The 27896-nt window shown below is 38.9% G+C and overlaps 1 protein-coding gene across 6 annotated transcripts in view; it reads left to right on the top strand.

The window, feature by feature from the left end:
• The first annotated feature begins 286 nt into the window (after nt 1–286).
• The window catches only part of cpeb4a (cytoplasmic polyadenylation element binding protein 4a), a 39113-nt gene continuing 11503 nt past the window's right edge, over nt 287–27896 (top strand). For 2 of the 6 annotated variants that reach the window (XM_049474881.1, XM_007253575.4), the window contains exons 1-10: nt 287–394; nt 2655–3879; nt 9765–9858; nt 17431–17481; nt 17623–17646; nt 19491–19667; nt 21397–21486; nt 22853–22971; nt 24425–24539; nt 25619–25800. In XM_049474881.1, the coding sequence (XP_049330838.1) occupies nt 2731–3879; nt 9765–9858; nt 17431–17481; nt 17623–17646; nt 19491–19667; nt 21397–21486; nt 22853–22971; nt 24425–24539; nt 25619–25800 (2001 nt within the window). In that variant the 5' untranslated portion in view covers nt 287–394; nt 2655–2730. The remainder of the gene's footprint in view (nt 395–2654; nt 3880–9764; nt 9859–17430; nt 17482–17622; nt 17647–19490; nt 19668–21396; nt 21487–22852; nt 22972–24424; nt 24540–25618; nt 25801–27896) is intronic. The other 4 variants (XM_049474882.1, XM_049474883.1, XM_049474885.1 and 1 more) reach the window with 4 other exon arrangements.

Genomic DNA, 27896 nt, shown 5'->3' with positions numbered 1-27896 from the left:
ATTAAAAATAGCTTGTGTTTTGTATTTAATCTCATTTTTTGTAATATTATTATTCTTATTTAAAAATATATTTAACATTCATCTAAAAAAAAAATGTTTTACATTCTAACCAAGTCCTACTGCTGCTGTAAAGGGAGGGAGAGGGGTGGATGGGGAGGGGGCGTGACTTAGAAGCCGCTGCCCAACCGCGTGGCTGTGGTGTGCGACAGGAGGCGGGGCTAAAGGCGGAAATGTGGCGAGGACTGGCTGCTGGGGAGTCACATGTGCGGCCAGCGTGTTGAGGTTCCCACCCACCTACCCAGCTAGCTCTCCGTCTCTCCCTGGGAAAGAACAGCCCAGTCAGTGTGTGAGTGCAGGCTGGGGAAAAAATAGGATGACAACGAGGCAGAAGAAGGTATGGAGAGGATTGTTTCATATTTCATATTTACAATATTAGAATTAACGTCGTTGTTGTGGTAGCTTGTCAATCTGTATATACATATAATTATATATGCTGGTAGGATCGTTAACCTTGCTAGCTGGTGGAAGGCATATATAGCTATGGCTATGGTGTGTGTCTGTCATTAAGCAAACAGGACACGAACTGAGCTGAGAGCTGAGCTGGCAGCACTAACCTAGCTTGCTAGGGTTTCAGCTGGGGAAGCTTTTGGATTAAAGGGGGTAGATAGATGGGGAGATAGACCAGACTAGAGTGGGAACTACCCCTGCCTTGTCCCCCATAGACTGGAGAAGAGACGTCATCAGCATTTTCCTGTCCTCCTAGCTATTTAAATGGTCCAGATTGAGGAGGTCACTGGTGAGAAAACCTTAGAGAAGATCATAGCTAACTAAGTTAAATAGGTAGGTAGTAGATCTCATTCCATCTTATCCTATTCTTTTTTTTTTTCATTTGCTCGAGTAATGAAAGGATAGATAAATAAAGCTAGCTAACCTAGCTAGGTTATAAATAAGGGAGGAGGAGATGGTGGTAGTGGTGGTGTAGTAGGAGGTGGAGGTAACCTATCATTCATTGAAAAGCTAGCTCTAGGTAGGTAAGTCTAGGTAGCTAACCTTTCTAGCTGTTAGCTAGTTAGCTTAGGCTAGTTAAATCCTTTATCTTTCTAGCTAGCTAGCTAGCTTCTCTATTTCAGGCGAGGGCAAAGCTAGTTAGAGAGCTAATTACATAGACAGCTAACCTAGGTTAGATAGAGACGTTTGTATGGGTAAAGATGGCCCATCACTAGCATTTTAGCCTTTAGCATGGTGGTGCATACCTTTTGAGCTTGGTTAAGACCTGGTTTGGCGTGTATTTGCACGGGAAAAACGACGTTTGGTCACACGGTTAACTCCCTTGAACGCCTATTTTTCACCCTCAGCGTTTATTTCTAATGGTTACGTCAGGGACGCACGCAGATACACACGCATACGCACACACACACACACACACACACACACACACACACCAGATGCTTTCTAGAGGCAAGTGCTGCTGTGTTTTAAAAGGGTGGATTGTGTAGTAGCTGTGTGTGTGTGTTGTATGTGCTGTAAAAATGGTGGTGGATTAACTGAAATAGTGAGTGAGTAAATGAACGAAGGAAGGAATGAATTAATGAATGCATTGATTTATGGATGGATGGTTGATTAATTCATTGATTTAATTGATCAGTAGATGAAGGGGGGGAAAAGAAGCTCCTCTTCCACGCCTGTCACAATAGCAGTAGCTATTTTTTTGTGGCTGATCTACCCAACTATATTCTTAAGACCAATTGTTGTTTTTTATTTGCTTGGAGATGGTCCATGATGGTCAATGTGGTTGAAAAGCTGGTCATCCAGAGATTCAAAATCTACCCTACACTAGTATGGTAGCTAGATGGTTAAACAGCTCTTGATCTGATTAGCATGGTGTATGTCTTTTGTTTGATTTTGATAATGCTGGCTAGTAATGCTGGATGACTAGCTTGGTCTTGGTGGTCGACTAGCTAGTGCAGCATAGTCACCCAGACCTGGACTTGCCCCTCAGTCTCCCACATGGTAGCTAACTGGCAGGTGATGGTGTTATTGACTGCACCACACCAACCTTTTGGCCTTGGTGGTCGTGCTTGCTGACCAGCCTGACCTTGGTGTATTTATGGTACGCGATCTTTGTCTTGCGGGTTGACTAGCCTGACCTTGGTGGTCTTTTTGGTCCACAGTCTTGGTCTTGATGGTTAGCTAGCTTGGTCTTAGTGCTTGTGTTTGCTGATCAGCCTGGTCTTTGGGGTCTTTCTGGTCTTGGTGGTCATTTTGGATATCTAGCTAGCTTGTTCAGGTGAATTATGCTTGTAAACCAGCATGGTATGCTTGTAAACCTATGCAGGTCAAAAGTTAATCCGCTCAACCGTCTTGAGTTAGCTGGGTTTTTTTGTCTTTCCACAGCAAGGGCCTGTAAAATGTATTGCAGTACACCCGCTTGCTTTAAATAACAATTTCTTACTTTCATTAGTCATTGCACAACTGGCTAAAATATTGGTGACTTTAATTCATAGATTATGTAGGTTAACTAATATTCAGGAAATTATAATTGGCAATATCCAGGTCATCAAAAATGATTGAGGCCATTGTAAGATAAGCATATAATGCAATTATTGTAAAACCAAAAAAAAAGCCTATCTTCATTTCTTTCCTCCCTTTCCAAGGTATTCATCGAAACTCATCAAGAATCAACGGACTCAAAGGCAAGTGAGAAGAACCAGGATTAGGCCACACAGCTAAATGGGGGATTACAGCTTTGGAGTTCTGGTTAAAAACAACGCCTCTAACAAATCAGTATTCCCAGTACGGATTCACCCGCACCTGCAGCAGCATCCGGTTCACCACCACACGACTCCACCGAGTCCCCCCGCTTTCATTAACAGCAATACGCCAGCCAGCGGTGGAAATGCAGGCTCCGCTTGGCTTTTCCCTGCCGTGACGACCCACTCTAACATGCAAGATGAGATCCTGGAGTCTGACAAATCAAAGACCCAGCAAGACGACCAAGAAGGACAAGACAAGCAGCCTCTTTCTCCGCAAGGCCACCAAGAAACGCCGAGCATCATATCTGACTTGGACAACAACATGCCGGAAGACGGGCAGCTGGAGAAGGGGACGGTTGAGAACGGCAATGGAAAAGAAAGCCTTCGACTGGAATCTCCAGTGCTGTCCGGTTTTGACTACCAGGAAACGACAGGGATGGGCACTCTGGCGCAATCCAGCAGCTCCTCCTCATCCTCGCTGGTTGGATTCAGCAGCTGGTCCACCGCAATCCCTACCAACCCCTCAACCATGATCGAAGAGGTGGGTTTCTTCAGCCAGGCTGCCACCACCACCAACGCTCCTCCACCACTGCTGTTCCAGAACTTCTCTCATCACACCAGCCCAGGTTTTGGCGGTAGCTTCTCCCACCAGATCGGGCCTCTGTCCCAGCACCATCCTCCTGCTCCTCCTCCTCCACCACCCCCTCACCCCCACTTCCAGCACCCCCACAGCCAACACCAACAGCACCGCAGGTCCCCCGCTAGCCCACACCCTCCACCCTTCAACCACCGCAATGCTGCTTTCAACCAGCTGCCTCATTTGGGGAACAACCTAAACAAGCCGCCGTCTCCGTGGGGCAACTACCAGAGCACGTCCTCCACTCCTTCCTCCAGCTCCTGGAGCCCAGGTGGAGGTTACGGGGGCTGGGGAGGTTCTCAGGGCCGAGAGTACAGGCGGGGTCTGAATGGAGGAGTGACTGCGCTCAGCTCCATCTCGCCACTAAAGAAGTCCTTCCCGAATAACCAGGTTTCATCCCAGAAGTATCCTCGCAACAACACGAGCTTCAACACCAAACCCTGGATGGAGGATAACATCAACCGCAATGACAGCATCTTTCCTTTTCAGGTAAGAGACCTCAATTGTTTACTCTTCTGAAAAAATGAGACCCAAACATATGACCCCTTATCCAATGAATGTACCAAAGTATTTTTTCTACTGTGCAAATGAATGGTTCTCAAACCACCAGTTCTTAAATGGTCCATATATTAGCTCCAACTTAACACATAATGGTGAAGGAGTAAAAATATAGACAGTCACTCTGTCATTGGGCACTGGTTTCAGAACAACTGCTGTATACATCTTAAACTGTTCATATTTCCTTTATTTTAATGTTTTTAATATTTAGTATTAAAATGTGCTATCTATAAAACCTAACTCTTTTCTTTATATCCCACCCAAAACGGAACTTAAAGGGCTTCTACCTGCTACTGAAAATGGAAAATGCTTTTGCTTTGTGTTATTTTTTTATATTTTTTTATTTTTTATTTTTATGATTCAATTATAGCTGTACAACCAAATGCATGGGTGTTTTTGTAATTGAGGAACTAGTTAACCAGGGACAGAACCGTTTAGGCAGGTTCAAGAGTTTTTTTTTTTTTTTTGGTTTGTCATGGTCTTCAAAATTGAACCCTGTCTTCTTTATATATAACATGTAAATTTTGTATAATTATTTGTTTATTTATTTAGTCTAAATTAAGCCTCATCCCTTGTCTTTTTCACTTATTTTGTACTTTAGGACCCTACAAAGCTAAAAGCGTTCCTTTGGGCTCTTGATTAGCGGTGGGCTACATAGTGTTAATAGTATTATTATATATATTGCAATGTACATTTATATTATTAAGAAATGCTTTCAGTAAATAGAACCATTCATTTTTTTTGTCTTTTGTTAATCTTGTACAGGGCCAGTTCTGTGCAGAATAGTCACACAAAAATGTTTATCTCTATAATATTTTTGTTCTTGTATTGTATCATATTGTGAATCTGGCATCTTTTTTATACCTTTTGATATATTTTCACGTGGATTATTTAAAGTACTACATTAGGTTTGATTTGTGTTTGACAATGATATGATCTGATGCAATTATAAATTTCAGTCTCAATAATGATTGAGACAGTATCATCATATTGCTCGTCATACTGCCCTGCTATTGGTTTGATGGTTTATGATTTGTGAGACGATTGTGAGTTGATTCCTGTGACTGAGATGATTCCTTCAACTGTATGTACTGATTAATGCCTCAGATAAGGAGTTACGGGTACATGGGATATGAAACCCCATATGCTGCTCAGTGTGCGTGCTTATAGCTGTTAGCCGCACAGGCTAGGCTATCCTATCCTCCCTCCTCGGCCACCTCTAATCTGCTTATGACTGGTAGGCGCTCCCGTGGCCTGCTCTGAGGGATGTGTGAGATCAAAGCCCAGATGTGTAATGTGCTTCTGCTTTTCCCCTTTTCTGCAAGCAGTGGATATATATATGGTGTGCGTGTGTATGGTGTGCGTGTGCGGCTGATATAAAAAGACATGGATGAGTGAGTCAAAATCACTGGATGGACTGTAAGTCGAGCAGCTAGGGGGAAAATGGGGAGATGAATGGACGTCTGCTTCCGTTAATGGCTCAGGACAGCATGATTATCTGTAATTCCAGACTTGAGGGTGGGGAAAAAAGAAATGCCAGGGACTTTTCTAAGGTCAGTCACTGAGAGTGTTCATTTTTTCCCTCCTCCCTTTAGCCATCATGGGCTAATGACTGGTTGCTCAAGAGGACAGGGGACACCGTTCGTGAGCGTCCAGTCCCACGTAGAGTCTGATCCATGTTATTTTCCCTCCACAGGGCTTCTATTTCCAACGCTGTCTGTGCATCTAATACGTTTAGACGCGGCGTGGCTTTGCGGAGAGGATTGTTTATGCCAGTAGTGACACAGTGACAATTGTGCTGGTGTTCCTCTTTTACCAGCTGGTTAATATTTACTGTTGCATGCTTCATTTATGTTTACTCAGATGGTGCTCTCATTTGAACCCAGTGGTGACAGTGGTGACTTTGAAAACACGTACTGTTGTTTCATATGCTTAGTCAGTCCTCCCCTCTGCACAGCTTCTAGCCTAATTCCAAGAACAGACCTCGTATTGTGTCTGTGAGGGTTTTTTTTTCCACCCCCTCCTCTTAGAGCATGCCTGTTGTACCAACGGGCAGTTTACTGGGATTGGGAATTGCGTGGCAGCGGTTTGTGTTATGAAAATTTACATATTGAAGCCACAATGCTGAAAAATCTCAAGTTTCAACTTGGGGTCGGCGATAAATAATGGCCCTAAAATAATATCACAATAAAAAAAATCAAGAATACTCTACTGTAGCAAAATGAAAATTAAATTTTATTATTGCATATGATATAATATGGCACACCCCTAACTGAGATATTAAAGATTACAAGAATTTTATCAGATTTGTAACAGAAGTCAATGATCGAGAATATCATGATACTAATAATAATGCACTCCAAATATCTCCATATATCCAGGATTAAAGTAAAATAAATGATACTGAACAGATATAATCTGTCTCTAGTAGATACAGTACAGCTCTGGAAAAAAAAATATGAGACCACTTCAGATTTTGAATCAGTTTCTCTGATTTTGCTATTTATAGGTATATGTTTGAGTAAAATAAACATTGTTGTTTTATTCTATAAACTACGGACATTTCTCCCAAATTCCAAATAAAATATTGTCATTAAGAGCATTTATTTGCAGAAAATGAGAAATGGCTGAAATAACAAAAAAGATACAGAGCTTTCAGACCTCAAATAATGCAAAGAAAACAAATTTATATTCATAAAGTTTTAAGTTTTTAGAGTTCTGAAATCAATATCTGGTGGAATAACCCTGGTTTTAAGCACAGTTTTCATGCATTCAGGCATGTTCTCCTCCACCAGTCCTACACACTGCTTTTGGATAACTTTATGCCACTCCTGGTGCAAAGATTCAAGTGGTTTAGCTTGGTTTGATGGCTTGTGCTCATCCAGCTTCCTCTTGATACAATTCCAGAGGTTTTTAATCTGGTAAAATCTAAGAAACTCCTAATTTGTAAGTGTTTTTTTTTTCCCAGAGCTGTATAAGATGGGAAATGTGAACAGTGTGAATTATTCTTTTGCTAAAACAGCAAAAAACTAGTACCCTGACGTGATTATTAAGGGTGGGTGATGATATGGCACAATATTTCAGGGTATAATATTGTTCACCATATACAACAATGTTTCAGCTATGACTGCACAATGTATTATTTCAACATAACCAATCATTACAATGTCTGCATGCACAATATTCCCATTGTAAGATGGTCATAAAGCAAAGTAAACTGTACATGCCATGCTATAACTTGCTTAATACAACAACAAAAAAAAAACACTGTTCTAATGTTATTATTAATATCTGCCCAATATCTCTCTTATTTCACTCCAGTCTTCAATACACAGAGTGCATTATTAATATCATGAGGAATGTCTGATCATTTGACTTCTGGAGAAATCTGGTGACAATTCCTGCTTTTTTTTTATTTATTTTTTTTTTTTATGCACAATACAGTATTTTTCTTTATATACGCAGAGCAGCAACATACCACAGTGATTGTGCTTTTCAATATCTCACAGCCTTATTTTCAGTGCAGTTTTTCTAGTTAAAGAGCCAGAAGCCTGTTCACACAAAGTATTAGCCCATTGATGTCTATTTTAACTGTTTTTTTTTTTGTGAGTCATCAGCTTTTCAGTTCAGTTAAATAATTACCTGTGTCTATAGACCATGTTGTTGCTGTCAGACCTGTTAAACCTTGTATCTTCAAAATTTTCACTTTTCAAGAATTGGAACAAAAAACAGCCTTTAATTCTCATCTATTCCTCTTTTCAAAAAGATGACGAAAATATTGATAAAGAGAATGTGCCTTATTCACCACAGGTTCTTAATTAGATCTTTTTTATATTACATTCCACTCATGCAGTTTTTCTAAAGATTCTGGCATTCACTATTTTTTTTTGCAATTTTTAATTGCAGCATATTAATTTGTGCTGGCTGATAACAGAACTAACTGCATGTGTACAGGCAAAAAGACCACACATTGAGTACATTGAGTACATATTTGATCTAGGACTACATAGACTACATCCCATTTCTGACATTTATCGGAACAGTTCTCGCTCCTAAACTGATGCCTAAAACAGCAATGCTTCTCCAGCATCAAAAGACCCATCAGTGGTCTTGCCATTCATTTTAGCTTAGTCATTGTGTCCGTTGTGTTGCTGCATATTGAATATTGAATGTGGACCAAATCAGAACTAAAAATGTTCGATTTGGGCCACTTTTGCCTGTTGCATTCAATGTATCCAATAATCTCAAGACTCTTATTTGTTTTTGTGTATGTTTTATAAATTGTATATACAGCTCTGAAAAACAATTAAGAGATCACTTCAGTTTCTGAATCAGTTTCTCTGATTTTGCTGTTTATAGGTATGTGTTTGAGTAAAATGAACATTGTTGTTTTATTCTATAAACCTCAGACATTTCTCCCAAATTCCGAATAATAAGATTGTAATTTAGAGCTTTTTTTTTGCAGAAAATTATAATTTTAATCACAGTTATCAAGCATTTTGGCATGTTCTCCTCCACCAGTGCTTTTGGAGAACTTTGTTCCACTCCTGGTGCAAAAATTCAAGCAGTTCTGCTTGGTTTGATGGCTTGTGATCATCCATCTTCCTCTTGAATATATTTCAGAGGTTTTCAATTTGGTAAAATCATTTTTTTTTTTTTAGTGGTTTCTTTTTTGTTTTCAGAACTGTATTATTTGGGTTGTTTTCGTGTTTTGTAGAGTTCATTCTGTGTTGTACAGCATAAATAATAAGTTGTATTTCTAATATGAATAAAATCTAATTTGGGCCCAATGAATCCTGACTTGGAAGAATTGGAAAACAAGATTGGTGGATATTTTAAGCATATCTCAAGAGAGACATCTCCTTATTAAGAAGGTTTTTTAAAGAATAGTTTATTTTTTTCTCTTCTTATCTGGTTACTGTCTGAGTTTCTGTAAAGCCAAATGTAGAATCTGTCAAGCCTTTCAACAAAAAGAGCCAATCAGCTTGCGGATTATCCTGCAAGTGGAGTTGCTAGTGGGGAAAGGCCACTCTCAGCGTGGAGATCTGTACAGTAGCCAGAAAAAAAAACAAAAAAACTACAAACTATTTATGTGTTTCAGTGATTTTAAGATATGATTTTTTTTTATTTTACCAAATTGTGAATCTCTGGAATATAATCAAGAGGAAGATGGATGATCACAAGCCATCAAACCAAGCCGAACTTCTGGATTTTTTGCACCAGGAGTGACAAAGTTATCCAAAAGCAGTGTGTAAGACTGGTGGAGGTGAACATGCCAAGATGCATGAAAACCAGAGTTCCACACAAGTCTTAAGTCTTTATGAATATGAACTTTTTTTTTTGTTTGCATTATTTAAGGTCTGAAAGCTCTGCGTTGTTTTTGCTATTTCAGCCATTTTCATTTTCTGCAAATAAATGCTCTAAATGACAATATTTTTATTTGGAATTTGGGAGAAATCTGTAGTTGTCTAGTTTATAGAATAAAACAACAATGTTTATTTTACTTAAACATATATCTATAAATAGCAAAATCAGAGAAACTAATTCAGAAACTGAAGTGGCCTCTTCATTTTTTTTCCAGAGCTGTATGTTTATCTTCTGCTATAATGATATAATGTTTTAATATTCTCAGGGGCCGTATCATGACTGATTTAGCCTTTTCTCTATAACCACATCATTACCAGTTCATGCAGACAGGTGCTACTGCCCACATCCTGCTGAGAAGATGGCACGTGTGTAGAAATGAGCAGAAAAGGAGGAATCCTGAGACAACTGAAGATCTGAAGGCTAATAATGGGTTCTTCCTGGTCTCTTAGCAGGAGCGCAGCCGGTCCTTTGATGGCTTCAGCATGCACTCTCTGGAGAACTCCCTGATTGACATTATGAGAGCTGAGCAGGACTCTTTGAAAGGTACCTTCACCACAGACATTCACTGAAACACTGATGTTCACAGTAGCAGCACATCTGAAATGATTACGGCGGGTATCTTTATGGGAAAATAAAGAGCAGCCATTCAATGTATCCAGTGCGTAGTTGGATTCGCTCGACTGCTTTTCACAAACGAAAGGGCGAGTGAACCTTCAGCTCAGTCCTTCTGCAGTGCTCTATTAGACGGTGTGGTATTCTAGTCAGGCTGCTTTTCCTTTGAGTGTGTCCTCTGAATTTCCTCCCAGTCTTACTGAATTAGTTACCGTGCTTTGATTCCCTTTATACCCCTTCCACCGTGGATCCCCTGCCTTAAGTTTGTCATGTTCAATCTTTTCAAGTCTGTTTTATATTTGGAGCGAGAAGCCAATGTTTTAAGTTGTCAATTTTAACCCTTTTTGTGGTATGTGATCAGTGGTGTTGATGCCTCAATCTAAATCGAGACCAGAAACGAAGCGCAAGTCTTTCCTACTGATTTTGGATACCCTTCTTCTTTTCCCAGAGCAAGTGTCTCAGACTGCCTTCATTGAGTTCACAGCGCTGTATCTCCGATGGTACATGTAGACTCGCTATCTCCAACGTAGGGCTGCAACGATTATTCAATATAATTGACAATGTCGATTAATTAAATTTGTCAACTACAAAATTCATTGTCGTCTAATCGTTAATTTGTAACAGTAACAGTAGCACATTACATAAAGTGCTGGGGACAGAAGCGCAATGGAATGGGTAAATGGTAGGGCTGCATGACATATCGTTTAAGCATTGTCATCGCGATGTCAGTATTCAATGTCATCGCATTTGCAACTGCCACGCAATTAAATCAAACATGCATGTTGCAATGTTTTGATTCTTGACACAAATAGTAGATACACAGCTCTGTGTCTGTGTCTGTGTAAGTGACAGGCTGCTGCTGCTGCTGCTGCTGCCTGAGAAGGAGGGGGAGCACGTAGTTGGGCACATGCTTGTAAACGTCATGAGCCCTGCATTGTTTAATATTGCAATATATATCATCGAAAAAAAAAAAAAGATCATTTGCAATGTAAAATTTTTCCAATATCGTGCATCCCTAGTAAATAGCTCGCGCACAAAGGTTACACTCAACTTAGTTTGTGTCTCCAAAAGTGCCCAAACACAACAAATTACATATTTAATTACTAAATATCAGTACATCCAGACATTTAAATGGCTTTTAAATCTCATGTTCAGCTGTTTTTCTGTTGTTTTTATAGATTGAGGACGTGGCAGAAATAATCGTTGACTACCAAAATAATCATTATTTGTAGCCCTACTATCTCGATGCATCCTTTTCATTTTAGTAGGGGATGCAGCTGCATGCCAGGGAGCATTATGGGTTGTGTTGCGTCGAAAGCAGCCTTACCGTATGGTGAAAAAGTTCAGCAAAGTTCAACTTTATTCAAATAATCACACGGCACTGTGTCTAGCCAATCGGGTTGAGTAGGCTGGTGTGTTGCTCATATACAAGGCTCACATATTGAACAAATTCCTTACAAACATGGAGGAAAAGCTGAAAACAACATTGTTTTTTTTGGATTTGATTGAAGTTAGTGCAAAAATGTTAAATTTTAAAGCTACAACTATCTGCTGTGAGTGTTCATTTGCATACAAAACCATCACAAGCATGCCTATATAGCAAGTCGAGCGATCAGGCATGCTGGGATGTGTTAAAGAAGAGTCCTCCTGGACGTGTACCACTTGCACTGCTTTATTAACTTTCATAATAATCAGTTCTTTCTTCAGTCAGTTGAGATTCAGTGGGACTGGCTCACTGTGTGATTCTGCACACATTGTCTTACTGTTCAGCCACTTGATGACAGTGCAAATATTTAGCCAGCACTGAATCTGTTTCGACTTCGGAACGGCCGAGTGACGGGATTACATAAAATTCCCACAAGATTCTGAGGAGGGTTTTACGCTCATCTGCTCAGAAACAACACCATAAATCCAGACTGTAGATCTGGGCTGAGAATCTGGCGCTCACAGTTTTTGTTTGTAGAGAAGGATTTGTGTAACATTTCCTCTGAAACTCTGTGTTTTAGTGATGCTGGGTTACAGTCATATGAAAAAGTTTGGGCACCTCTATTAATCTTAATCATTTTTAGTTATAAATATTTGGGTGTTTGCAACAGCCATTTCAGTTTGATATATCTAATAACTAATGGACACAGTAATATTTCAGGATTGAAATGAGGTTTATTGTACTAACAGAAAATGTGCAAAATGCATTAAACCAAAATTTGACCGGTGCAAAAGTATGGGCACCCTTATCATTTTATTGATTTGAATACTCCTAACTACTTTTTACTGACTAACTGAAGCACAAAATTGATTTGGTAACCTCATTGAGCTTTAAACTTCACAGCCAGGTGTATCCAATCATGAGAAAAGGTATTTAAGGTGGACAATTGCAAGTTGTTCTCCTATTTGAATCTCCTCTGAAGAGTGGCATCATGGGCTCGTCAAAACAACTCTCAAATGATCTAAAAACAAAGATTGTTCAACATAGTTATTCAGGGGAAGGATACAAAAAGTTGTCTCAGAGATTTAACCTGTCAGTTTCCACTGTGAGGAACATAGTAAGGAAATGGAAGACCACAGGGACAGTTCTTGTTAAGCCCAGAAGTGGCAGGCCAAGAAAAATATCAGAAAGGCAGAGAAGAAGAATGGTGAGAACAGTCAAGGACAATCCACAGACCACCTCCAAAGAGCTGCAGGATCATCTTGCTGCAGATGGAGTCACTGTGCATCCGTCAACAATACAGCGCACTTTGCACAAGGAGAAGCTGTATGGGAGAGTGATGTGAAAGAAGCCATTTCTTATTATGCTAAATATATATTCTCATTACGCAAAAGCATACCTCAGGCGACTCTGTTTGTGGCGTGCTTGCAGAAATGGCTTCTTTCGCATCACTCTCCCATACAGCTTCTCCTTGTGCAAAGTGCGCTGCTGTATTGTTGACCGATGCACAGTGACACCATCTGCAGCAAGATGATTCTGCAGCTCTTTGGAGGTGGTTTGTGGATTGTTCTTGACTGTTCTCACCATTCTTCTTAGCCTTAATAGTGAACCTGCAAAATCCGCAGTCTTTGCAAAATCTTGGCTTGTGACTAAAAAGTCTGTTGACTTTAGATGTGAGAAGGTGTTAGATTTTAGTCTATTAAAAGTCTTTTCAAAGTCGTGTAGTGTATGGTTAGCATTAGTCTGTGGTTTTAGCATGATCTGAATGTGGACATATGCAATAGTCACATCACAGTACATGTAATGCAATGTAGGATTAATTTTATTAGGTATTAAAACTTTTTTTTTTTCTGCTTGATGCAAAAAGATCCATTATACTGTAAATGTCACAGCATAGCTTCCAAAAGGTTAATTATCATCCAAAAATAATTTATTTAGCTTTTTTCTTTTATAGAGTTAATTTTTAACATTGTCTTTGTTTAATTATTGACTCCTGTCAATTCTACTTTTTTTTTTTTTTGTAAAAAATTATTGTATTGTCTATATTTCAGAATTAAACACTACTGCAATGCCAGTATTTCATTTTATTTTTTTATTTGTGCTGCTCTAATCCCAATATTAAGTTTACGGATAAGTATAAAGCCTAAGCTCGACTTAAATTATAAAGCCTTAATGCTCTATAAATCCTGAAATTGTGATTCCAAAACTGCTAGTCTGATGATTCCATCATCATGATTACATGTTTGTGTGTGTCTAAATAATGCAGCCCCATGATTCGGATAAGATGTGATGTTAATGAACATTAGTAATTTGAATGCAGTTTTTAAATGACTGTTGTAATTTTTAGTGACTATTTTAATCTTTATAGTGTTACCTAGTATAATGTGACCTACCTGACCACTCTGCTCCCAGTTCCTTTAAAACACTGCATTCCTCTCTCAGTCCTCCTCTTGGTTGTGAACATTATGTTCAGTGCTGGTTTCCAACTAAACAAAGCAATGCAGTGCTCTTGTTGCATCTGCAGCAGAGCAGCACCACACATTCAGAGGTGGATAAATGTGGATCTAGTCTTGATTCACATTTTGTTAAAAGCATTTTTGGGCATTCAGACTTTATAATTTAACACTTTAAAGCTTGAGCCAAGAAATAAATGCCAATTAATTCCTTAAAACCTCAGTATTCGTTTGTCATTCTAATCTATTACTTTCTCGTAATGTATCAAATATGGAGCAAATAAAGACACCTAAATTAAAGTGTTATTAGTAAAAGATTGAATATGTTTAGTACTCCAAATAAAACTGAAGACAAAACTGTTTAGCTGTTTATTACGTTATACTGGCTTGTCACTAAATAACTAAAGTAAAATTCAGATGTAGACATCTGTAAATCTCTGTTTCTTGTTTATTGTTTTTTAAAATTTGGAGAATTTACAATAAGCTGCTTATTCCTGTGTGTTGCAGCAAACCAAGATTTCAAACAGTTTGTTAAAAAAAATAAAACGTTTCAATTAAAAGGTCTGTGGTAATTTTAGGAGTTTTTTTTTTACAACAAAAGTATTTATCTAAAAAAAGCCTTAAAGATCTCTTAAGACTTAAAAAAGAGCCATTAAAGCTTTGTGGACTAGCCTAATGTTTATTTTTTTGCGACAGAGTGAGTGAGTGAGGGACATGTCAAGTCCGAGTCAAGACCAAGACCATAAAAAAACAAGAACGAGATCAAGACAGAGACCAGATTAATATTTAAATAAAAATTCAAATACAAAATCCATTCGTTTTTATTCTACAATGTAAAAAAACAATTAAAATTTGCCCTCAAACAGCTCATCACTAAGGTTAGCTATCTCGTTGCTAAGGTTAGCTAGCTTGTCACTAATGGTAGTTCTCTCCTCTGTAGCATTAGTATTTTAGCTAGCTCATCGCTAAGGTTAGCTAGCTCGTTGCTAGCTTTAGTTATCTTCCCGGTATCATTAGTGTGTAATTTAGCTCATTGTAAAGGTTAGCTAGCTCATCGCTAATGGTAGTTTTCTTCCTGGTAGCATTAGTATTGTAGCTAGCTCGTCGCTAAGGTTAGCTAGCTCGTTGCTAGCTTGTTGCTAGCTTTAGTTATCTTCCCGGTATCATTAGTGTGTAATTTAGCTCATTGCAAAGGTTAGCTAGCTCATCGCTAATGGTAGTTTTCTTCCTGGTAGCATTAGTATTTTAGCTAGGTCGTCACTAATATTAGATAGCTTGTCGCTAGCTTTAGTGCTCTCCCTGATAACATTAGAATTTTAGTTAGCTTGTTGCTATGATTAGCCAGCCAGCTGCTAACGTTAGTTATCTCGTTTTTTTTTTCCACTTACTTTTCCTTGCGCTTTCTTTCTTAATGTCTGGAAAAATTTAGCATGGTCCCAGAGGTCACAATGATTCACATAACCAAAGAATATAACATTTAACTTAACATTAGACTGTTCAAATGAAAAGTGTTCAATGATTGGATACTAAACTAAAGCAGGAGTAGCTTGTTTTTTTGCTGTTAGCCAATCTTTGGGTACTCCCAGTACTCTGTAGTACTGAGACGTTTTGGTCGGTGCCTTTTTGGTATTGGATTTTGATACCCAGCTCTAGCTTTGATGTGATGAAGTGAATTTAGCAGTCATAAATTACTCTTTTAAATAAACATTAGATGTTCTAACAGTGTTAAGACACACTATTCCTCTTTTAATATTAGAGGAAAGTCTTGCAGTGATTTTCAGTGCTGTGTAAAAAGGTCCGGCGGTCGTTTGCTTCTGATGTTCTTTTAGCTGGTAGCTGAATCTGAACCCTCAGGATTAGTTGGCTAATCTAGGCCAGGGAGGAGAGGGCAGACTCTGCAGAGTGGATCTGCTCTGCTTCCTGATTAAACCGCTGCTTTCCTGCGCCGTGTTTTCTGTATCTTTCCATTTAATCAGAAAATGTATTATATTCTCTAATGGGTTTATCTTTATCTCAGGAAGCTGAAAGTAATCAGAGATGTCAAACTCTGTAGAACAACAGCAATCTGCAGTTACACGTATATTTGTCGCATCTGCAGCAAAGCAGCGTCGCACATTCAAATGCGGCTTCCCAAAGTCCCAGACATGAGTTTGATGTCTGAAAGTGCATTTATGAATTCAACCTATTAAAACCTGAATCATCAAATAAAGACCAGGAAATATTCTTTAAAACGTTATCTGATCCATTATTTTTAATAGAATTTGTCCAGATCCATTGCATTTTTCCTGATTCCTCACCTCAGTCCTACATACTTAACAAATAATAATAAAATAGTTGCTAGTGTATATCAGGCCACTTTTAATTGTATCGTTAATAAGCACAAATCAAGTATTAATATGTAGAATGTGTATTTCAGAATGCTATGCTTTCCTGCACACAGCATAGTAAAAGTAAATACCCTCTATATAATTAAATTGAATTGTACAGTTTACAAATACGATTCATTTAGATTAATCACAAAGCATGCAATTTATTAGATATATTTTTAATCCTCTGGCAGCATCATTTTACTCATTATAATACGTATTTGAGGTGTGATCAACTTGCGTTTTCTAAAGCTGGAAACTCTGATGAACTTATGAACAACAGAAGTAACTCTTGGTCTTCCTGTCTTGGGGCGGTCCTGATGAGAGCCAGTTTCATCTTAATGTTCTTGATGGTCTTCGTGACTGCACTTGAGGATGCTTTTTCAAAGTTCTTGAAATGTTTTGGATTGACTGACCTTCATTTCTTAGAATATTTTTTTCTTTACTTAGTGTATTAAAATATTACTCAATTAGGTCCATTCACTGTATACCTGTAACTCTACCTCTTCACAACTTCACAGCTGTTAACTGAAAGCCATTCCAGGTTACTCTACCTCATCAAGCTGACATATCTGTAAGTTTAAGCAAGAGGTGCTACTTTGAGGAATCTAAAACATTTTATTTATTTTTTATTTATTTTACTAAATAATTCCATATTATACACACTACATCATAGGTCGGCAATAGGCGGCCCGTGTGCCAAATGTGGCCCACAAGCGTGAAACATCTGGCCCGTGAGGTTGTTTGAACTATAATGAACGATCATGAAAAAAATTATAATAAAAAATAAAGCGCTTCTCTGAACTTTAATTTACACGCCTTCCCTGTCTCTCTCGTCTCATTATAATGCCATCATGCCTTATCTCATTATAAGGCATTTTTTTTCCCCCAGTTGTATATCAATACACTAGCCGCGCCAACGGTAGTTTAAAGGACCGCGAACCCTGATTACTCAGGTTCGATTCAGCGTGAGGCCTTATTTCCTGGGTTTACACAAAAACAGATTTTGGCTTGGAAAATATCTGACCAAAACTAATTGCTGACCCTTGCACTACATGATAACTAAAAATAGGAAAATAATTATTTGCATCAAATATTAACAGTGAATTTACACAATACAGTAGGTAGAATAGTTTTAGTGATTATTAATGGTCAGTTAAACAGTTCTGAGTGTGTTCTCCTGGTCTGGGAAATGAGCTGAAGTTCTGCATATGTTATATGTCTGAGTCTGATGTAGGTTGTGTGCGTTTTGCTACAGGTCGCTTTGGCTTTTCTCATCCGAGTGGAGAAGGCTCTCTGTCTGGAAACGGTATGTAATGTTTTAAATTCTTCTGGTATTGCTTTCTGCACACACTTATAAAACTGAATGAGCTTGAGGCTGTTAATGATGTGCAGTGATGCTGACTGGTGTGCCACTGCTGAACGGTGTTCTGTCTTATTTTGCATGCAGCAAGGAATTATGGGAGGCGACGAGGTAACGTTTTAAGCTGTCTGTACAATATGTATGTGTTTAATTATGTACGTGTGCTTGTTTTCTTGTGCTTTTTTGTTTGTTTTCACTGTGTGACATTGTGTTCATGTTGAATTGTTTGCTACTGTGTGTTAATGCATCCTATTTAGTGCTGGGTGTTAAATACACTGACATGCCTAAAGTCATGGGACAGCAGTATGTAAATTGATCAAGAAGTGTTACCTCAGGGGATGGCTTGGAAATGCCCACACCTTTATGAGTTGTGAGGTGTTCTCTAGTGAGTGAGGTTGAACACTGGCCAGTGTGCTCATGGCAAGGTGATGTGAATTATGGGAGTTGCAGTGAGGTCTGATAGTGGGTGCAGATATATAAATCATATACTGCATTACCACCCGCAGTGGACAGTGCCGTGGGTGGTAATTATGTGACGGTTGGTATCTTTTGCTCCTGAGCTCCCCCCCTACAGTTGTGGAATGTAATTCATGTTTACACCACTGCAGTAAATGTAGGGCTGCAACGATTAGTCGATATAATCGACAATGTTGATAATTTAAAGTTTGTGTCTCATATTTATTCACTAAATATCAGTACTTTTACGTTTAAACAACATCTAGACATTTAAATGCCTTTTAAATCTTCATATTTAAAAGTTCAGCTGTTTTTCTTTTGTTTTTAGAGATGGAGGACATAATCTGTGACTGATCGACTAATCAAAAAAATAATCATCAGATTAGATTAGTCTACTACCAAAATAATCATTAGTTGCAGCTCTAAATAAATGCAAACCATGCTGAGAAATGCAGAAACATCATTTAGAGAGTACTATTACAGGGTTCTGTTTTTTTTTTTTAAAGCTGTTAATTAAAGGCCAAATGGAAGAAACATTTATCTAGCGTGGTAGCCTCTATTTTTGGCCATTTCAGTCACAGTATTGGAAATCTAAGTTTACTTTAAATGAATGGAAGCACTTTAATCACCAAAATAAACAGTTTTCAGGAGAGAAATCTGTGTAGATTAAGGTCCAGCGCTCATTTGACTTTGAAAGATAATGTTTGTTTTTAAGAATTAAAGTTTTTTGTTTACTTCTGTGCCCCCCAGTGGCAAGACCCGTGGAATTATGGTCCCCTATTTTCAGCCATCTTACATTCAGTTTGAAATACCCTACATTAACTGAAAAATATGTACACAAGCTTCTATTTTAATAATAACAACTCTTAACCTGATATTGGTGGCTGATAGTGTGTGTAATATTGCATATTTTCGAATCACTGGGCTTATTTATTTGTGGGACCGTGTCTTTGCCTGCACCGACTATTGGAGACATGGTGTTTCTGCACTGTGCCTCTATGGGATCCAGTGGCTCCCAGTGGTGTATAATGACTTCGCATTTGTCCTGTATGGGCATTCATACTCTGGTTATGTTTGGAAAACATGGCGACACCCTTGTTCACTTAGAATTAGGCTCCCTAAGTAGTGTACAACATAAAAAATCAAGAAAAATAGCTGTAAAAATGCTAAAATAATGTTTTATGACAATTTTTAAGAGTTTTACTAAGGGCGGGATTTGATGTGTTTTGAATTTCTTTAATGCGATTGGCAGAGAGGGAAAGGAAACTGCGCAATAGGCGGAACTGGCCGAAAATAGGAGACCACACGTTAGTAAAATAAATAAAAATAAAAGTTTTAGTTTCTACTAAGACTTCAGGTTTGATTAGGATTTACCCAGCACTAATCCCATTGTGTCATAATTTTGTTAAATGTAATTGTCTGTGCTAAATTACTTTATGTTCTATTTTTCTCTGCAGTGGAAGTTATTAATGCTGTATATGTTTGTGTGTTTATGGTAGGTCACTCATCCCTGTTCCCCATGGAGGACGAGCGCAGTTTTGGGGAGGATGAAAGGTCCGATCAGGGCCTCGGTGGGCTGGGCTCTCCACACTGCTTCCCTCATCAGAACGGGGAGCGTATCGAGCGTTATTCTCGCAAGGTCTTTGTTGGTGGACTCCCTCCTGATATAGACGAAGGTACACGCTGATGTAGACCACATTTAAACAGCAGTTTTACAGTCTGACTTTAAACTGGCCCCTACTTATTTTTCATCTCTTATTTCTACTAATATGAGCACATACTCCAAAAAACAAGTAGAACCAAGTCATGAGACATTGATACGTGTATAAACGTCTCCTATTTACAAAGAACAAAAAAAACGTCATATTAGAGAGACGACTCGTAGCTTTATAACAGGAAATCGATGCGTTTGTTAGCAGCTCATATGTGGAGCATATTTTCTGGAGTGGAGAAACAGCAAACAGCTGGTCTAAAGTTCATGCTCAGGTCGAGGAGGTGAAAAAAGGCCAGGTGGTTTGCTTTTGCTGTTTTTGCAGCTATAGCTGCACAGCTGCACCATGAGATGTGTAGATACCAGAGAGAAGCACGTAGAGCATGCGTAAAAGCAAAAAGACGCATTAACTCCAATTTGACTGTTTACATTCATGTAGCATGTCCATGGATTGGATACATATCTGATTTAGGACCACATGCGAAAGTGACTCAAATCTGACTTGACATTTGCACAGCCATGTGCAGATTTGAGCCACACTGAGCAAAAAATCAGATTTGAGTCTGTTTTTCAGCCTGGTAATGTGAAATGCGAAAAGCATTTTTGGTGTTTGGCCAAAGTTCAAGGAGGGAATAATTTATAATGTACAGTGACTATTTTGATGACTCAAAATAAATAAGCAATAAAAGAAGATTGTGATTTGATTGTCATATTGTGCTTTGTTAGAATATTTCCTTAGATTTGACAACAAATATCTAATATCTAAATTATCCAATGTTAAATCCTGTTTGGTTTTGTTTTACTTTGTTCGGTTTTGCCATCCCTATAAAGCGGCAACTCTCATCTGGTGGTTCGGGACCCCAGACACGTTTTGGGTGGATCACGGACAGCTTGTATTTTTCGCATTATAGTGTAAAATCTGGTACATTAGAAACAAAGTAAAATAAAATTTAAAATAATTTGTGCTCATCTGATTTTGTACTCATCTTCCCAGCTGGCCATCAACAGTCTAATACTGTTACGTGCTTGCTGGGTTTTAAATAGGGAAAAGAAGAGACAGACAGTTTCTTACTCATGTACTCTAGGTGCAGATAAGTGAAATATCTAACTTTGTGGCCTTATTTATTTTGTGCAGTTTTGATATTTAATTTTATTGTTGTAACTGTTATACATGTAGTTGTCATGTTTCTCCTCAGTTTTTTTTAAATTGCTCTTAAATTCACTTTGCATGCTTATGTATGTTTAATTGTATTTTTGAAGGATATTGTTTAAAAATAAATTAGTTTGGTTTGTATTCTATAAAAGTGGGTCATGACTTAATGACCGTGAGAAAATGTGGGTCCCGGGCTGAAACCAGTTGAGAACCCCTGCTATAAAGAAAATTCATAGCTATGAAAAAGGGTTTTGCTATTGTTAGAGAAACCGTTTTTTGTATAGACCTTGGACACCAGTAGTGTTACACTATGAAATGTGTCATCCTCTCTGTCTTTACTGCTGATTCACTGTGGTTTTGGCATGCCAGTTTCATGGTTTGTGCTAATTTGAGTTAGTAATTAGTTAACAGTAACTTATTTTGGACTGCATCATTTCAAGCCCTTTACACTGGATGTTCTCTTTGTGTTGATTATCTAATTTACCCAGTGACTCCCACTGCACACACTCATCAGTGTATTGTGTAAATGCGTGTGTTTCAGATGAGATCACTGCTAGTTTCCGCCGGTTTGGCCACTTGTTTGTGGACTGGCCTCACAAAGCAGAGAGCAAATCCTACTTCCCACCTAAAGGTAAGATTTTAAGATGCTGCATGTGTTCAGTGTTCAGTGCTGGACTACACTGGAGTGAGTAACCTGTAAAAATTACAATCACAGGAGCTAGTCATTTCAGTGCTTCCCTTATTACAGCAAAAATAGGGCACCTCTCTGCACAATGACGATTATTCACCCTGCTGCTTTGTCAGAGTGGCTACTACTAGTAATTTTACTGAAAAGGGAAGCTGTCATTTCTGCAAAAGCTGATTCACCTTTTGGGCCAGATTTTGTATTATAATAAGGGTTTAGCACTAGGCTAAAGTCACGGTTCACGCTACAGTTTTGACCTTAAGTACAGTTTTCACCTTGATACATGCGATTAAAAAAGATACATACAGCTCTGCGGAAAAAAATTAAGACAAATCAGTTTCTCTGATTTTGCTATTTATATCTATACGTTTGAGTTACATGAACAGTGTTGTTTATTCTATAAACTACAGACAACATTTCTCCCAAATTACAAATTATAATATTGTCATTTAGAGCATTTAATTGCAAAAAATGAGAAATGGCTGAAATAAAAAAATAGACGCAGAGCTTTCAGACCTCAAAAAATGAAAAGAAAAAAAGTTAATATTCATAGAGTTTTAAGAGTTCAGAAATCAATATTTGGTGGAATAACTCTGGTTTTTAATCACAGTTTTTATGCATCTTGGCATGTTCTCCTCCACCAGTCTTACACACTGCTTTTGGATAACTTTATGCCACTCCTGGTGCAAAAATTCAAGCAGTTCAGTTTGGTTTGATGGCTTGTGATCATCCCTCTTTGCTCTTGATTATATTCCAGAGGTTTTCAATTTGGTCTTATTTTTTTCCAGAGCTGTATACATATACACATAGTATACAGATACCATAGCAATACTAAATGTAACAGAGAATCAGCCAAGAGTGCCAAGTTGACATCAAAGGAAAAGGTTCTACTTAGAAAAATCTAAAGTGCAAAACATATTCTGATTTAACACTTTTATTTGTCGTTGTTTGCTTCATAATTACATATGCTTTCCTTCATATTTTTTTATGTTTTCAATATTAATCTACAATTTAGAAAACAATACAAATAAAGGAAAAAAAATGACTAGTACTGTAAATAATTACGGGTATAAAATTAAGGGTGCTGAGGGATGAAAAAAGCTATTAAAAAAGAAAAATTAAGTTTCTTTGAAAAAATATATTTGTAAGCTATCATATGACCTTGACTTTTCCTTTCTATTAGTGTGGGACCAGGCTTTATGTCTGGTGGTTTAAGGTCTTTTCCTAACATCCTCCCTGACTCTTTAGTGTTCTTTAGAACATGATGTAGTGCAGCAGAGAGAGCCTCTTCAGTCCTGTCCTCTTCCCCCAGGTTACGCGTTCCTCCTGTTCCAGGAGGAGAGCTCTGTCCAGGCTTTGATCGATGCCTGTATGGAGGAGGAGGGCAAGCTGTATCTCTGCGTCTCCAGCCCCACAATCAAAGATAAACCAGTATGTAACTTCAGTCCACACACACTCTCTCTCTCTCTCTCTCTCTCTCTCTCTCTCTCTCACTCTCTCTCACTCTGCGGGAGCATGTATTTTTAACCTTCTGCACAAATCATGAAAGAGGAGGTGGCGGCTCGGCAGCAGCACTCTTCTAAAGTAGGTGCAGTTAAATATAAAGTCTGAGGAGCAACTCTGGACTTCTACACACACACACACACACACATACACAGATCCATCTGTATAAAACAATGTGTGGGCTGGTGAGGCAGTAACTTGAACTCGTCAAACCTGCAGCAAGTGTCCCATCAAATGCATTTACCGTATTTTACACGCTATAAGGCGCCCCAGATTATAAGGCACACTATCAATGAACGTCTGGTATATGAATTTCTGGTATATTTTCATACATAAGGCGCATTTAGGTTAACCATAGTAAGGAACAAGGGTGGCGCACAGTAATCTACACAGATTTCTCTCCTGAAAATAATGTATTTGGGGTAAAGCGCGTCTGTTTATTTACAGGACTTAGATTTCCAATATTTTCAACAGTGTGGTTAGCAGCAGCACTAGCCACGAGTGTTCTGGTAAGCCAGGGTGCTTTCAGCTAGCAGGTCTTCCATCGTAGCTTGTTTTAATGCGGTAAACACGCAGACTACAGTCTGATAATACTCCCCTCTAAACAGAGAAAAGAGATAGTGCTGCAGTTAGCGGCTAATGCTAATACTGCTCCAGTCTCGGTGCTGGAGTACTAAACTGAAACTCCTGTATAATGCTGTACTTCAGCGGAGTGCCTTTATTGCTCCTTATATCCTGATGGGTAGAATTCATACATAAGGTGCACTGGATTTTAAGGTGCGCTGATGATGATTTTTGGGAAAATTAAAGGATTTTAATTATAGTGTGGAAAATACAGTAAGTGTGTTCTAAATTCTAAATTGTCATTTGATGTGTGACAGTCAAGTTTTCAGTTTTCCCCAAATGAAACCCAAATGTAGTTGATTAATTGCATATATATTGCATATTTCTTTTTGAGGCTGATGTTGATTTTATAGAGAGGTGCAATGATAAAGTTCATAACTTCATAATTGCTGCTCATACTGTAAACTTTATAAGATGTCAAACTTTTGGTTTAAGGCAGGTGTGGATTTAGTCATGAAGGCAGAATCTGGGTCTGTAATACTAAGATCTGGAATACTTTGTTTTGCACAGTGAAGGTTTAAGTGAAAATTATGAATGTAAATTCATAAATATCACCCTCCCGAGTACCATCCCTTTTATCCCCAGCCTTTTCTGATTTAGGGTTAAATACCACTGTTACATTTTCTAAAAAGCATTAGGCACGGTTGCTTAATGAACTAGATTTGGATATGGCAGATCACACTTTACTGTCGTCATGGTAAAAAGGTAATAGAAAAGGTATTCCTGCTAGAAAAGTGATGTGCTCTGTCTTCGTCAGGTCCAGATTCGTCCGTGGAATCTGAATGACAGTGATTTTGTGATGGATGGCTCTCAGCCCCTCGACCCCAGGAAGACCATCTTTGTTGGAGGAGTTCCACGACCTCTTCGAGCAGGTAGAGAGTTTGGGTGTTACAAATGCTACTCAGACAGAATTTAAGAGAAATGCACACACTGCTGTGTTGTGTGTTGTATGTGCGTATACAGTATTTTACAAAAGTGAGTACATCGCTCACATTTTTGTTCATTTGTTAAAAAAAAAAAAAAGGTCACACTAATATTTCATTTGACCACCTTTAGCTTTGATTGCTTTGTTGCATTTACTGTGGCATTGTTTCAATAAGCTTCTGCAATGTCACAACATTTATTTCAATCCAGTGTTGCATTAATTTTTCACCAAGATCTTACAGCAGCATTTATGATGGTAGAGTCTGACCGCTGCACAAAGCAGCGCTTCTCCATCCAGCACATCCCAAAGATTCTCAATGAGGTTAAGACCTGGACTCTGTGGTGAACTCTCTCAATCCATGTGTGAAAATGATGATCTCATGCTCCCTGAATCACTCTTTCACAATTCCAGCCCCATGAATCCTGATATTGTCAAACTTTATGAATATAAACCTTTAAATAATGCAAAGATTTAAACCTATAAATCTTTGCATTATTTGAGGTCTGAAAGCTCTGCATCTTTTTTTTTCCAGTAATTTCTCATTATCTGCAAATAAATGCTCTAAATAACATTATTTTTTATGTGTAATTTGGGAGAAATATTGTCTGTAGTTTATAGAATAAAACAACACTTTTCATTTTACTCAAACATTTATCTATAAATAGCAAAACTGAAGTGCTCTCTTAATTTTTTCCAGAGCTGTATATATACACTTCACACTGTAAGCTGGGACATAAGAGCTTTTATACTGCGTTGAGTGCTGCAGACACCAGTTATGGCATGTGACTCCTGGGACAAAAATGTCCCTCCTGTGGTGTCCTGGTTTGTTTTTTTTTGTGTTTTTTATTTCTTTTTTTGAAACTGCTCTCTCTCTCTCTCTCTCTCTCTCTCTCTCTCTCTCTCTCTCTCTCTCTCTCTCTCTCTCTCTCTCTCTCTCTCTCTCTCTCTCTCTCTCTCTCTCTCTCTCTCTCTCTCTCTCTCTCTCTCTCTCTCTGTCCCCCTCCCTCTCTCTCTGCCCTTTGGTAGTGGAGCTGGCGATGATTATGGACCGGCTGTATGGAGGGGTGTGCTATGCTGGCATTGACACTGACCCTGAGCTGAAGTATCCCAAGGGGGCTGGGCGGGTGGCCTTCTCCAACCAGCAGAGCTACATTGCTGCTATCAGCGCTCGCTTTGTGCAGCTGCAGCATGGCGAGATCGATAAACGGGTGGGTGAGGCCGTGGGGGAAGGGATGCGAATGTGCAGGAGAACTCTGTGGGGACTCTGTGTTTAAAGCCTGGTGTACGTTATGCACGGGGCTGTTTGGGTTATATTACAGGATCATTATGTGACTATATTAGGTAGATGGTTGCGGGAGGGGGGGTGGGTGGAGTCCAAGGAATTAAAAAAATTTTAAACATTTGAGCTGTATTAGCATTACCCCTAAAACCAAAATGTGTGATTTTAATGCTGTTAATTTAACCTGTATGCTTACAAATATACAGTAAGAAATTCAAGCAAATGTATAAAATGGCTACAGAAAGCACAATTGGCGTTGCTCTCTCTGGGTGGGTCTTTCCACATCACTCCCAAGGGTGATGTCCCCAGCACAGGGTGTCTGTAAGCTGATGGATCAGAACCGAGTCAATGCGCTTTCCTCAGAGTGCACTGTGATGCTACTAGGGTTGCAACGGTATGAGATTTTCACGGTATGATAACCGTCTCGGAAAATACCGCGGTATCACGGTTATCACGGTATCACAAGTTTGTTACATATATTATTAAACTGACCCTTAAAGAAATTACAACAAAGTTTTTTTGTTCAATTAACTATTTATTGTAGAAACTACACCATCAGGTGAAGGAAACCATGTTTTTCCACTACTCTTAAGGGCATTAAGAGTGTATATATATATATATATAAAAAGTTTGTATATAACCAGATACTGCAGAAAGAGGGGATTTATTTCTGACATGATCCTCACAATAGATATTTCTATTTTAAGGCTTTCACTACTTAAAACCTTCAACATATGAAAAACAGGCACGTCAGAATTTGAAAATGAACGCATGTAAATGAATGGCGTCTTTCACATCCAGTCCGGCCAGGACCTTTACACGGACACGTGAATCCATCGTAGCACGCACTTCATGCCTGTACCTGCATGCCCAAATTTCGGATAACTCGGCGCTTTTGCGGGCGCTTACCGCATGGGTTGTGCACGACTACAAAGAAGTTTTATTTAGGTTATTTAGGTAAAATTATAAACTGAACACATACTTTGCGCTGCACAGCGGGGTGGTGTTCTCGGAGATGGGAGAACAGGTTTGATGTATTTCCTCCTTTAGCTGTGACTTTACGGCCACATTGATTACAAGCTTGTTGATTACAAGATTACAAGTCTGTTTTCAGGCTGTTTGAATGAGCGAAATATGATCAGAATTATGTTAATTAACACTAACATAGAAGCATAGAACTATTATTTAATAAAAATGATTTTTAAGAACAGCTAAACACAGTGCGGAGAAGTTCACGTGCGAGAGAGAGACACACAGAGAGAGAGAGAGATTTGCGTGTTCTGATGTGAGCTACTCACAGGTAAAGGTTCTCTTTTATCTCCTCGTGCTCATTTTAGTCCAATTCATAATTCTGCAGTTTCTCAGTGTTTTCTGTCGTATTTTGCGGCTAGCGCGAGCGCTTACAACTAACACCGCGGACCGCGAGGTGCAGCCGCGCTGCCGCTGTTATGCCGAATCCGACTCCCTGCTCAATCCGACTCCCGCTTCGCGGACAGAATCGGCACAACACCTCCCGCTGTAGAACTGCGGGAGTGAAAACAGCGCTTATAAATAAGTTAGTTAAGTTTCACTTTCAGTTTTCGTTATTTGGTTCGTTTTCATTAACAATAATAATTGGTTACTTAGCATTAACATTGTGATTATCACACCAGAGCTTTATTTAAAAATAAAATATATAATTAAAAAACAGATGCCTACATCTCAGACTATTTTCTAGAGCCCAACCCGACCCGGCCCGAGGAATGTGGTGGGAAATCTCGGCCCGAACGGACCCGATTTCGGGTCGGTCCTCGGGTCAGGTCTGGTTCGGGCAGAGAATCTAAGCTCTAGTCTGATGCACTTTCTGCCATTCTCACCGCTGTGTGCTGAGCAGCTGAAGCGGAGCAGAGTTGCGCATGCGCGGGTGAGTTTCTCCGCTGGCTTGCGTTTTACCGGTAATAAGCAAACACACACGGTATGATAACCGTGCATTTTAATACCATGGTATACCGTGAAACCGGTTACCGCTGCAACCCTAGATGCTAC

The sequence above is a fragment of the Astyanax mexicanus genome, chromosome 2, assembly GCF_023375975.1.
Source record: "Astyanax mexicanus isolate ESR-SI-001 chromosome 2, AstMex3_surface, whole genome shotgun sequence".
Taxonomy (NCBI): Eukaryota; Metazoa; Chordata; class Actinopteri; order Characiformes; family Acestrorhamphidae; genus Astyanax; species Astyanax mexicanus.
The sequence above is the reverse complement of the archived record's forward strand: the minus strand, read 5'-3'. Positions and strand labels throughout refer to the sequence as shown.